Source organism: Heliangelus exortis, chromosome 1 (genome assembly GCF_036169615.1).
Source record: "Heliangelus exortis chromosome 1, bHelExo1.hap1, whole genome shotgun sequence".
NCBI lineage: Eukaryota > Metazoa > Chordata > Aves > Apodiformes > Trochilidae > Heliangelus > Heliangelus exortis.
In genome coordinates this window covers 185249623-185263256 of record NC_092422.1, presented here as the reverse complement: position 1 = coordinate 185263256, position 13634 = coordinate 185249623, and the positions used below count along the sequence as shown (strand labels likewise).

The 13634-nt window shown below is 38.6% G+C and overlaps 1 protein-coding gene across 2 annotated transcripts in view; it reads left to right on the top strand.

The window, feature by feature from the left end:
* The window catches only part of GSAP (gamma-secretase activating protein), a 41958-nt gene that overhangs the window by 24807 nt on the left and 3517 nt on the right, over positions 1-13634 (top strand). For both annotated transcript variants that reach the window (XM_071733969.1, XM_071733971.1), the window contains 9 exons: positions 1257-1382; positions 1723-1778; positions 2190-2221; positions 3847-3908; positions 5474-5569; positions 10002-10072; positions 10577-10671; positions 11810-11929; positions 13152-13213. In XM_071733969.1, coding sequence (XP_071590070.1) covers positions 1257-1382; positions 1723-1778; positions 2190-2221; positions 3847-3908; positions 5474-5569; positions 10002-10072; positions 10577-10671; positions 11810-11929; positions 13152-13213 — 720 coding nt within the window. The remainder of the gene's footprint in view (positions 1-1256; positions 1383-1722; positions 1779-2189; positions 2222-3846; positions 3909-5473; positions 5570-10001; positions 10073-10576; positions 10672-11809; positions 11930-13151; positions 13214-13634) is intronic.

The following is a 13634-nucleotide window of genomic DNA, read 5'->3' as shown; positions in this document are numbered from 1 at the left end:
CCACATCCTGTAGTAGGAGGCTGTAAATCTTGTTAGTTAACTACAGCAGGGTGAACATATGGTGCCATATACACTCCTAGTTTCCTGCTGCTAATTATGACTAGTATGAAGCAAAAAGGAGATTTATTTTTCTCTGCTGCAGCTACAACAATAAAGTGACAATCAGCATTGGCAGCAAGAGGGAACTGGCTGTTAGGATTATTTTCCTTGGCAAATTTTAGTTTATAATAGGAAGCAGTTTTAAGGGCTTCTGATGTTTTCTTCTAAAATCATTGTCAATGTCAATAAGTAGGGGAGAGAGAACAAAATCCAACCTGTGGATGCAAGAGGGAGGAATATTGTGGATCCTTGTCCTTCAAGTGTCACCACTGTAATGGTTGTATGGGAAGGTAAATGTATGTAAAGGAGTCAAGCACAGCTAGTACCATCTCTTGGTTTTTTTAAACCATCAAAAAGAATTGCATTAATCTTATATCTTCCTCAGTAATGAACACATCACTCTTCCTTTATAAACAGTGGCTTGAAATCTTTATAGCCAGTCCAAGAACTAGCTCAGGAAACCAGTGTGTTTGGGTTTTTTTTCCTCCTGTCTGTTCAAAGCTGAATTTAAATTAAAAACAGCATTAGAAGGCTTTAAAATTGCTATGGAAATGTTTAAATTTTGATTCTTTTCTGGGATGAGGCACTGTTACTTTAGGCTGGCAAAGGGATGTTTGCAATGTAATTATTAATGCAGCTTGAAAGTAATGGCAGCTTGCAGCTGGGGTCATGATGGTAGTCCTGTATTTGGAAATACTGGAAATAGAGAATGGGATTTATTTGACCCATTCTTTTGTATTGATACATTTGTAAACATTTACATCTAACTCAGATGCCCTTATAGTCACCAGCAGTCTAGACAGTATGAACAGTGTAGGCTGTGGTGCAGTTCTTCCCACCCCAAACGTCTGGATCAGGTCAGATGAATTATGACCTGGAAGTACCCAGTTCTTCCCAGTGACTTAAAAGGATTCTAAGGTGGCAAAATATCTGCATTACAGGCACCAAATCCTTACCTCACATTTAATAGGTGCTTTCAAATCAAGTAACTAAAGTACTGGGAAAAAATAGTGTAACTGCTTATGTTTAACTTTTTTCAATTAGATTGTTAAGAAGCTATGTTAATCACAAGTCTTTCCAATCACTTAGTGGGAGGTGATTAGGTATTTCTTAAGAGTGCAGTCTTTTGTTCACACGTTCCCTGCAATACTTTGCAGTTCCAAAACTCAAAAGGCTTCTGGGAGAAACTCAACTCAAACCTGGAGAGTGTGAAGTATGCAGAGCCTCACTTGCATTACCACAATAATGTACTCAGGAGGGAATGGCGAAACCTTTCAGAAGAGGTAAATATGCATGCACTGAAACAGTCTCCAGAGCTGCCTGTAAAGTGGATGTTTTAAAGCCAAGCACGAAAAGTTAGGTTTCTTCTTTTTATTTTGGGGACAGAGAAATGGGAAACTGATAAGTAATGAGAACTTGCAGTTGTAGATTAGATGTGTGAGTGCCTGTGAGTGTGAGTAGTTGCAAGGGGATTGAAGCCTCACTGTGCATTATTTCCATTCAAAAGGGAAACCAGTTTAATTTCTCATCTGCATTTTATCAGGGAGTATTAATTTGCCTTTGTTCATTTGGGGATTTGCAATGCTTTGTTAATTTGGGAATTTTTGTTTGTTCATAAACCAGAGAGAGGAGAGAAGAACTACAGCGTATTTGAGAAATATTTTTGAAAATGCGAAAAAGTAAGTACCATTTTCTGTTATAATTACACTTTTTTTTTTTTTTTTAAGGATGTTGAGGGATTTAATGTGACATTTGAGTAGCTGATTATGTATCTGAGTATAAATACTACGTTGAAGATTATTCAGCTCAATTATTGTCATTGTAAATTAATATGGCATGATCTGAAATACCCAGGCTTCTAAGAGCTGGGGAATTTATGGTAGACAAGAAGAGTTATTCTTGCACTACCCAGACAGATAGAATTTTAAAATGCTATTTAATAGCTTTACCAAATGTAATCATATGTACAGTTCTTGCATTTCTTCAGATGCCCTTAAAAATTCAAAGGGTCATTTAAGCTTCTTAATGTTCTTATTAAATCCTTTAGTGTAATGCACATGAAACTAGTTAATTTTTGTTTCAAACCCCAGGGTGCTTTCTCATCTGGACAGTTGGAACTCTGGTAAGTAAAACTTCCTCTTCATTTAGGCCTTAGCTCTAAGGTTTATCAGAATATTTCCATCTAGGTGTTGTTAGCTAAAAATTGCTCTGTGTTTTCAGCACTGATGAGTTTGAGGCACTAAGTTAGGCAGTTGTTAAACTAGAGGAAAACTTTGTCTGATAGTGGTGGTATGAGGATATACTGAAACCTTTAAAAACAAAGTTTCTAGTACATATCTGATCTAATAACATAAGCAGTAAACCTCTGTCTGCCTGAAGATTCCTTCTTCAGGACTTTTCTCCTGGAGCAGAATGTCAATGTAACCATGTCACTTGTCTGCTTATAATTGCCTTTGTAACTCCAGAACTTGTGCTCAGTTGGAGATTATGGCTGGTGAAAAATCATGTTGAGAAAGCAGATGTGATGACTTTCCCTTGTCCAGGAAAACCTGAGATTTTGTGATGCTTGATTCCTCTATCACAAATAAGTAAATCTGAATTTAGTAGTAAATTATATTCCTGCTGTTCACATATGAGTGCCATCTGTGGGCCCTGCCACTGTGTGCTATGAAATGGTGCTGATCTGAGTGCTGCTCACTCCTTTTATTACAAAGAATTTTCAGTGCATTCAGTGGTTATTGCTGTGGGCTCTTACTTTGAGGGACCTTTTATCAATGGTGCTGGCCTCAGCTTCATGTTTTCCAAAGGTGCTTATTGATAAACAAGTCAGATGCTTAACTGTTACTAGAACATTTCTGGGTAGCAGCCAGCCAGTAGCAAGCATCAGTTCAGCCTATCTTCCATGTAGATTTTTCTTCAGAATCTTTAAAATCAAACAACACAGGTCTTTGTGCTGCTGAGTGGTGGAATTGATATATTTCAAGGTGAGCAAAGATGGCTGAAAAAAACTTAATAAAAATTTAGCACCTGGTTCTGTAAAATGTTAACTTGATTTTATGCTACATGATGAAATAGGAGATTGCTTTTCTTCCTTTGTTAGTAGACAGGAAGTGCTGGTTAGGAAATAGAGTATTCAATTTCTGTAGATACAATAACCTCATTCCATTTAGTTATAAAAGTTGTGTTATTTTAAATAGTGGTCTACAAATCTGAGTTACAGAAGCAGCCAGACCATGGGAGAGAACCTGGCAAGTGGAAGGTGATTCTGTGCAGTATTTACTTTGTGTGTAGCCATTTCCTTGAAAATTGGAAGTAGCTGCTCTAGTTTTTGTTTGTGTAAGACAAGTTCTAAATGGCATATGCATTTGCACTGGTGTAACCAGAAGGCTCTCTGAGCCTCTTTGCTCAGAGGTGGTGATCACAGGATCACCACACTGTGATGACTTTCTGATATTTAAGTGAGAGTAATGCAAATGAAGTTTGAAGTGTCATGACAGGTTCCTGTTCCTCTATACTTAATGTAGAGCACTTGAGTGAGAAGATGGCAGACACAGGGTTATTTTCCATTACTATGTTCTATCTTACACAGCCCTTGATTCTTCACCATATTAGTTCTATAGGTGAACAGATCAACCCACAATTTCTGTTTGTTTGTTCATGTTTCTAAGTACTTTTGAAGCTGGTTGAAGTCTTGTGGTATTTCTGTAGTGTCATGTCCTTGAATGATTCTTGCTCTGTTTATTTCAGAGGAAAGGCTAGCACCTCTCTTCCAAGAGGAGGATTACCAGCAGCAATTACTAATGGGACTGGTATGTGTTTTTATCACAGTGTGCACTAGAGAGCGCACAACTTCAACAAATGTACAGAGTAAGCTGATAAGCTCCAGTGCTGAGTGGATGCTCAAAGTAGCTATGGGGCAAACATGTTGTTTCCTAAGTTTTAGAATCATGAGGCTGTCTTTACAGGTCATGATATCATAAGACACTAGGGAAAAACAACATTTTGTCAAAATGCTTCTTGCATAAAACTTTTCTTTGGCTAAAAGCTGTTATTCCATCTTCTTTGAGTTTGTCTTAATCTGCCATTTATTTTGGGGCTACTTTACATCCTATAAACATATAAAAGTGAATTCCCCATTCGCTGCTTTCCTCAAGGAGAAGATCACAGATCTTGCTCCTTTAACACCTTATTACTGTCTCCTCCTACCTCACTTCCAGGACTGCTGTGGCTATTCTGAGATCCATTCCGCTTTTGCACTGTTCTTACTGATGATCTTCCCAAAGGACCCACACCCTCATGCTTCCAGGTGATAAATCTTATCTCAAATCCCTTACCTGTTCTTGCTTTGTCTAAATGGACCTGTCTGCTTATCTCTTGTTCTCTTACTATTAAACCAAACAAAACTCTCTTGCATGCACTGGAAGGTCTCAGCACCTCACCTGAGAAGAGAATATAAACACTGTCCTATCTGTCCAAATCTATAGCAAATATTCATTCTTTGCAGTCTTGTCCCCTTCTTCCCAAGTTCTGCCTCTCATTCTCTGGAGCTTCTCTATACTCCTTCCCTGCAGCTTCTTCAGGCAGATTCAAAAAGGAGGTCACTGCTGTCCTTTGTTTTTGTAATACCTATATAGCTGTCCTGACACACTGAATTAAGCTAGCTGTAAACTTCTTGAGACAGAGATTTGATTTGTCTCAGTTTTTTTCTGAGCTTTGAAGCAAATAATGCCTTATAGTAATTCACATCCAAGAACCAGCATGGACTTGAGTTGCAATTGGAAGCTATGTGAAGGCAGAGAATATTTCAGAAGGGAGAGGGCAGGGAGTGGCATGGACTATATCATAATAAATGTCTGATTTTAAAGACTTTAATGTTTAATCTGAAGTTGCCATTAATGATTATGTGCTTTGTTCTTACGTGCTTTGCTACTACTACAAACTGTACTTATGCTAGTTTTTTCTATCATCAAATTGCTCAGGTTAATATATATGTAATTAATACTTGTATTCATTGGATTTCAGTGTTCATATTAAAATCCTCTTACCCTGTTTATTTTGCTTGCCCCAGGGAGATATAGGAACTATAAGCTTTTTCTGTTCAATACCATTGAAAGCTGAGTTCAGCATTCATTTTACTGAATTTGTGCCAAGCATTTTGAATATTCAGATCTGCTGTTGAGTTCTGCAAGCTTGTTTGGTAACTTGGAATCTCACTCAAAACTGGAGTTTTCTGAGGGGGAAGTTTTGTTGGACTAATTCCTAGTACTAATTCCTAGGAATTCCTAATTCCTGCTTCCAAAAGCACCTTATGGAGCTTTTGCATCTTTTTGAAGATTCTGGAAGGACATTGAATTGTGTTGTTTTTATTTTCTAGATGGTTTCACAGCTAAAGGATCACCTTATGAGACATCTACAGTATGTAGGAAAAAAGAAGATTGATCAAATAGTTTTGGATTACGTTGCAAACCTGGTTAGTTTGATTTCATATCACTACTGTGAGCAAGCATGTATTTGTTGAGGGGTCTTGGGTACATGTTCTGTGTATATAGCATAGGTTTGGTGGGAGGAGATTGTTTTCAAGATGTTTAATTGTGCTTTAGCTGCTTAATGTTGTTTATAGTGATGAATAACATAATAAATAATATTAAAAAGAGTTGTATTGGTAAGTCAGAATACAGAAGAAAGTTCTCTTTTCAGCTTATACAGAAATGGTCTGCTCTCAGAAGTGAAAATGTGGAATGATCCTCAAAGTTGAAAGAATGGTCTTTAGATTAATTTTGTTTCCTGTAGAATATATTGCTGCATCTTTTGAATAATGAATGTGCCATCAGGGAAACTAGAAATTAAGAAAAAGATTTCTCTCCAATATGGCAGGTAATTCATTACTACTTCTACTTACTGACTCTAATGGACTTCTTGCTAGTGCAACAGCCTAGTTGCCTGAAGAAATCCATATAAACTGCAGTGAAATGCTTTCCAAATTCTGAATTTTTTGTCTTTTGTAATTTTAAGAGAATTTAAAAAAAAAAAAGCTGTAAAACCTGAAATTGTTATGCAAATAAATCATTGTTTCTAGTTCTGTCTCTTTCAACATCAAATCCTTTGAGTGAAGAATCTGAAGTCCACAAGAACTCACATGGCCTCTAGCAAATCACATTCTTTGTCATTGTGCTAGTCCTGTCACCCAATTCAGCAGAAAATTCCCATACTGCTGTTGTATAGGGATGGCAATCCCAGGAAACTTACTTGAAGCTACTGGTGCCTGGATCTTCCCTGAAGTCCTGTGGAATTTGGTTGTGCTGTTGGCATTACAATATTCTCTGAACTGCTGCAGCTTACATTGAGGTTACTGACTTCTGTTCAGGTCTCTCTCAGTATTTTGACAAGTTGTTTTACTGGTAGTCAGCAGCCTGTTTTCTGTATCTTTATAGTGAGTGATTAAAATAGAAATAGTGCAGTGTTTTGTACCTGCAGGCAGTACTGAAAGAAGCAGAAGTGGAATGTTTGTTCTCCTTTTAGTAATTTTCCAGTTACCATTTTTCCATGCTTAATACAAACTAAGATTAAAAAAATGAAAATAACTATGTAGCCTTGATCTGCAAGACTGAATTATTGTAAACTAAAGCTTCAAATTAAACAAAAACTTGTCCCTTCCCATCAGCATACTCTCAGCTTTTTTTGATTTTTTGACATCCCTAGAAGAAAGAATTCTGTCAACTCAATTTACAGTCTTCACATTCTTGGAAAAGCTATTGTAAACAAAGATAATGTGTCTCTAAAAATTGCTTCTACCCTTTAACTGGTGCATCCTAGGTGCTGTTTGGAAATCTTCAGAAATTATTTCATGGCTTGGCTTGAGTTTCCCCTCATCCTAGTCAGAAACTTAAATCTTAAACCTTTCTGTATCCTAACTGTTTGGTATTTCTTCCAGGGAATTGATTGCTTTGAGTCTTCCAACAGTTCTCTTTAGCATCAACAGCATATAACTGAGCTACTGAAACTATTGAAACAGGAAGAGACTTGAAAATATTTGCTTGTCTGCTTTTGTAAAATATTTTTATTACATTCAGGAAGCAAAGAAGTGGCTGAGAATAGGGCTTTGTGGTGTGAAGCCACTGCATGAATCAAATGCAGGTGTAGTGGAAGTATGCAAGGCATGGTAGCATTGCCAGTTTCTCCATAAAACAACAGAGTAGCGACTGGTTGCTGTCAGAGAATTGGGTTTATTTGTATACAGAGAAGTAACCTGGGGAAGTGTGATTGAAATCTTTTGGTGGTAATTCCCTTATTTGCTGAGAAGTTTGGCAGAGCCTGAGTATCCCTGGTGACATGTGCCAGTTCACGTCACATAGCCTGCAGTAATTCTTTCTTTGTCCATAATCTCTCTCCCCTGCAAGCTCTGCCTCAGATTTACTCCATATCTTTTTCATCCTTTTCATTTAAGCAGGGCAGGGAATGGGGGAAATAAGGAAGCACTGTGACATTTTCTGCCTTGACAGCAAGTAGAAGAGGAGGCAGAGTGAACAAACTGCCTGTGGTGAAGGAAGGGGGCAGACCAGAGTAAACTGCTGAAATTTCTCTGCAATTGACTGCAGTGGGTGTACCTTTTTGACTGATGCCTGTGGCTAGCTGTCATTTGATGGGATCTCAACTGTGGAGGAATAGAAGACAGACACCATTTGGGTTTGAATTTCCTCAGAAGGAGAAGGACTGCCCCATATTCCTTTTGTAGGAGGGAATTTGGAAGCCAGCAAGACTGTATCTTATTCTCTTTTCTCCTTTGCTTCTGATTCTTTTCTTTGGCTGCTTCTGTCTTTCCTATAGAAATAATCACAGCAGCTGAGCACTTGTTCCAAATTACTTTAGTGGGGCTTCAATCAACACAGCAGCTTTGCCTGGAAATGTGGATGTTTTGAGGCAGGAAGGTGCTTTGCAGATGTCAGTTTAGGCCCTACTGCATGCACTGTCTCATTGTTGATCATGTTTGCTCTCACTCCAAAGGAAAATAACTTCTAAAACTTGTGCAGCAAGGACTCATATTGTATGTCTTTGTTACTAAGTGGAAAATGCCCTTGCCATGAAGGTATGGGTTTAGCTTAGTTCCCCCACAGACCTGCTTAGCCTTGGAGAGGAACCTGCCTGTACTCCCTCTACAGAACAGATGTTTTCTTTCTGTAATGCACATTGTCCTGTTTGCTCTGTGCTGAAAAAACAGTGAGCTGTGGCTTTTCTCTTTGAATGTATTTCCTATAGTGTCCATTGTGGCTGATCTCCAAAGTACATTGTGCTGTTGCTGAGGCTGCCATGCCATAAGCATGCATGTAGTTCAGATCTAAGCATGTCGTGGTAGCTGTGTTGACACTGACTTAAGAAGCTGTTGTCTTTCTATGCCCCATGAAAGTCTGCTGTATTGTTAAGCACAGAATACTGATTCTGGAGTATCATACCCATGAAAATATTTTTTGTTGCACAAATAAGAGGTTATTCTGGATTTTGTAAGAAGCTTCCTTTCACGTTAACACTCATCTTCAGATCCTGCTGTAGCTCCCAATGCAGAGACATTAGTTGCACCCTGTATGCTGGCTGAGAATAGTCATTCTAGCAGTAGGTGTGGTTTTTCTGATCCTTCTCTGAAAACTGGAAATCACTCATTTCCTGGAAAACAAGTGGAGAAAACTTGCCACCGTGCAGAGAGAAAATAAACTGGAGCTTTCCACTGCATCCAGAAAGTATAAAGATCAAAAATGTTAGGTGGCTGATAGAATAATGGAGTGAAAAGGTGTTAACTTCTAGAGATACCTTGGCCAAGGTACAGAGGAGAGCAGTCAGGAGCATTACTGAGGACCCAATAGTCCTCTTATGACCTTTGCATAGGAACTTCTCCTTTATGTCATCTTTCTTTCTTGCTCAGAGACTGTGACAAGTTAGAGGCTGGATTGGACAAAGCCTACAAGGAGAAAAGAGTGAGGAAAAGGATTACTGGGTTTCGGGCCAATTTGGAGGGAAAAGAGTTTTTAACTTCTTGTGACACCTCTCTGCAAAACGGGAGTCAGACTTCATTCCTCAGAGTTTCCTGGGATTGATTGATTTAGCACTTTGAGGCCCAGAGATAAAAGGCACAGAGGAAGTGTCTCAGTTCTGTTACTGAGGTATGGAAGTGGTTACACATGACAACTGAGAGGGGGCCAACCAGAGGAAGTGATTTCAGCTCTTTCAACTGTGGTTTCTCTTTCAGCTGCAGAAGCTTACGAGGCTCAAGTGAAAACAGGGCTTGTGGCTTTTGTGTACTGATACTCTGTACTAGAGATCAGTGGGGGAGCACAAAGAAGGAACAGTACTGGCCAAAGGATTGTTTTACTTCAGTATGGACAAATAGGAAACTCAGTGAAGGAGGAGGGGCATTTGCTTGTCTCATCTTTCCTTCTCTCCAGGACTAGATTTGTGATTCCTGCTGCAGACTTTTCTCAGCAAACTACTTACTCCACCATCTTCAACATTGTCCAGTTTTTTCTGGGCTCTCGGGACCTTCCTTGCCAAATGCTCAGGATGCACTTGGATGTGCAGTTTTTGTTTTCATGACAAACAGATCTTTGAGAATTTGATGTAAAAGTGTGTGATCAGTTCATGCCCAAGAAACACAATGCGTTAAGATGCAGTATGTCTTGCACAATGCTTTGCTGAGCTAGAAGCACTTACTTTATACTTCTAGAACAGGGCAATTCAGTTACAATTCAAATTTTAACCAATTTTACACTTTAAGCTCTTAGGAAAAAAAAAAGATAAATACTGAAGTCTTAGGAGTTTCATGAGAAACTTTTAACATAAACAGATGTGGGAAATTAACAAAGGCCAAAGACCTCCTTTATACAGGCTCCTACAAACAGTGTTCTTTTTTGTTTTAGCTCAATCTGGTACATCGAATAATGAAAGAAGTTTGGAGGAGATACCAGCTTCATTCCTGCATCTTCTGCTTGTGAGCAAGTCATTTAGTTACCTTTTCAGCTTGCCTGTTAAAACATGGACATAATCATTTTAATTCAACAGTACTACTCTACTGTGAATGTAGAGTACTCTAAGATGATTGTGCTTGTTGGAAGGATCCTTCTGTCCCTCTCTAAGCCAGCATGGACTGTTAATCATATAGGCAGCTTTACTGCTGGAGTTCAAAGTTTGAGTTCACCATGGTTTCAAGCATGATGGTGGGTGTTGAATACCTATAGAAACCAAGTCACTTAAACCAGCACTCAAAATATTTCAGTGGGGGAAGGAGAAAGGGGGCACCACACTGCCAGCACAGCACAGCCAGCATGTCAGCATTGAACAGCCAGTGCTGGTATGATAACAAAGATGGCATTCCATGGCAATTAACCTGAAATGTGTGTGTTTAGTACACATGTTGTAAAACAAACAGACCATACCTCCATGAATGTATGGGCATTTCAGATTCCTAATATATTGCCTACTTTGTTAAATACAGTGATGAGAGAGGAAGTACAGGAGAGTTTGCAGTGTTCCACATCATGAGTCGGATTCTCGAAGCTGCAAATAGCATGTGCATGCCTTTACCTCCTGGTAAGTCCTGTGTTTTGCTGTTTTGTCAGTCAGTCAGAAGAGCAACGCTATAAATTCCTCCCAGAAGAGCACTTTAGTTGCAGCACAAGTGTCAAGTTAGCTTTGGCAGTATTGAAGTGTATTCAAGATAGTTACAGAGGGGAAGACCCTCCATAAATGTAAGCAAGTGAAATTAATACTTACTACAAATATAGACAACAAATCAGAGGTTGAGTTCTCTGTTTTTAGCTTCCAGTGGGACACTGGGACACAGTCTCAGCTCAGAAGTAAAATCTAGATTTCTTTCATGTATATATTTTCCTTAGCTGCAATTCTGTGTCATGGGCTAAAAGGGAAAATCCTATCCTGGAATAAAAAAGAATGTTGTTTTTCTTTTTTTTGTTCTCATGCAGTTACCCTCATTATATTTTTCAGTTTCATTCTCTGAAAGGATTTCCTCCAGCCCTGATAGAACTGATCTTGATAAAAAGCAGACTTGCATTTCCTAGAGCTCAGAATCACTTAGAACTTTTTCAAAACACTTGCCTTTTTTTCTTGTTGTTAGGGAAAGACAACACTTTAAAGGCTTTTTATTCTCTTTGAGTCTTTCTAATTTGTGTTTCCTGGCCTGTCTTCAGACTTCGAAATTGTTTTTGTTACTAGATTGTAACTTACACTGCATGAGCACAAATGCTGCCACACGGTGGTGTTGTGTGATGCAAGACCATCATCTGGCTGATGTTAAGTGAGAAACTGAAATCTTAATGCTGCCTGTGGGAATGTGTGGGTGGCAGCCACATACTGGGAGTGGTGAGGCCTGAGGTTTTCATTAATTGGGAGGAAAGAGGGAGATAAAAGGCAAATTGATAGCACTGTTCATATATAAGGCAACACCTTAGAGTTGTTTTATGACTGTTTATGCCCATAACGACTTTTTAGTCCTCTTAGTTTTCCTCCTTCTGACAGGATTGTATTTGAGAGGACTTAAAGGATGCCTAAATAAGACTGCATAACTTTTGATTAACCAATTACTTCGCCAACTGGAAGCAGTCAGAAGTTAAGGGCTGTTTTGATTTAGCCAGAGTAAGGCCAGTTTGTAACACAGACTTTAAAAACCATATTTTTATTTGAACCAAAGAAGTTTTTCTGTCTTTCATAGGTTTTCACACTCTGCACTTGGGGCTTGGTGTTCGATGTCTCCCTCTTCACACCCTCCTGCACTATATTGATAATGGAGTCTTGCATTTGACAGAAACATGTGTCTGGAAAGTGCTGAAAGGTAAAGTGAAATTCATTTGTTACCAGCCAGCTACCTGGGAGTGATGTCCTTTCAGCCATTCAAAGTCAGACAGAGGATTTATGGCCCAGGAGATTCCATTCTTCTTCCAGAGTGCTTTTTCAGTGAGGGCTGTAGCTTTTTCATTTGGGTGTTTCCTAAATGAAAGGAGAAGACTAGGGCTTGGTCTATATGATTGAGTCTCACTGTAGTGGACAAAGACATACATATTTGGGGAGAAATTCAGTTTATAATTTTTCTACTTGGGACATCCCAGAAAAATTAACCTTAAAGACCATCATAGATTTTTTTGGGAAGATTTCTGTGACTGTTTAAGTGCACACCTATATGTAAGGAAGTTAGTCTCCCATCTATTCCTCAGCTTTTGCTTTAATTATGTTTGGTACATGATAATCCTAGTGCTAGGATTGGCAAATGGCTGGAAACTCAGTGGTAGGAAGTAAAAACGAGTGCACAAAATCCTACCTGACCCATTATCCCACTTTTTTTAGTAAACATTGAGGTTGTATATATCTTTAATTAGAATATTAGGTTACCTAAAGGTGAGAGTTGAAAGCAGTCCTGTATGAACCTATCTTGATAGTCAACAGAGGCCTTAAGGCTTCAGAATGAAATAGAGAGTGAGACAGATTGGCAGTTGCAGGCACAGTTAGCATTACACCCGTGTTAATTGCCTTTTTGACATCAAAAGGGAGGAAGAGAGAGCTGCAGACTTAATTTTCCTAGGATACAGCAACACCATGATACAAATCTCCAACAGTAATGCATTTCATCACAGCTGCAACCACATTCCCTTGTAGCAAGCTCCATCTTCCAGTGTTCAAGAAAAGACACAATATGCAGTATTAGTCTGTGCCTGGTTTTGGTAAATGAAATGTTTATAAATGTTATAAATATGGGGAGTTCTGCTCAGTCAAAATGTGTTTGAACATTTACTGTATAAATTGTTAAAGGGTGAAGTTACATACAGAAAAATACTTACATACACAGTATGAATATAAATAACACTCCTAATAGCCCTCATTAAAAATTAAAATTTTTGTCATTACTGAGGTGATATTTCTTCATCTTAAGTGAAAGTTGAAAGTTTTAGTTATGGAGTTAACACTAACAGGGGTGGTTTATTTTGCTGGTTTTTGGCTTGGTTTTTTTTGTTTGGTTGGTTAGTTGGTTTGTTTTCTTCTTTTTTTTTTTCCTTCTGTAGATCTGGACAACACTGAGAAGAATGAAAAGTTGAAGTTCAGTATTGCCATGAGGCTTCCTGAGGTAACTAATGACTTTTGATGTAATTTCCTGGATATTGATTCCTGGAATCAATAGGAATTTCCTCCCTGTGCATAGGATCAAGCCAGTGCAAAACTTTGCAGTGATTCACATAGGGCATAGATAGAACCTGACCTTCACAGTGTCTCCATCTGCTGCTTGTGACCTGTAGGGTATCCTGACAAATTATTGATGTGTCCATAGTGTTTTACAGCATCTGCACTACCCTACAGGAACTGCATAGACAAAACTAACACTGCTCTGTTGAGTGCTTATCTGCATAAAGCAACAACTGTTTTATGGGGTTTAAAGAGGACTTACTTGTGTGTGTTTTATAGCAAGCACAAATGCCTCACTTGTGACCTCTGTGCTAGATTTTTTTTTTTCTTCATTTTATCAAGGATGTTCAAAAGCTGGTACAGTA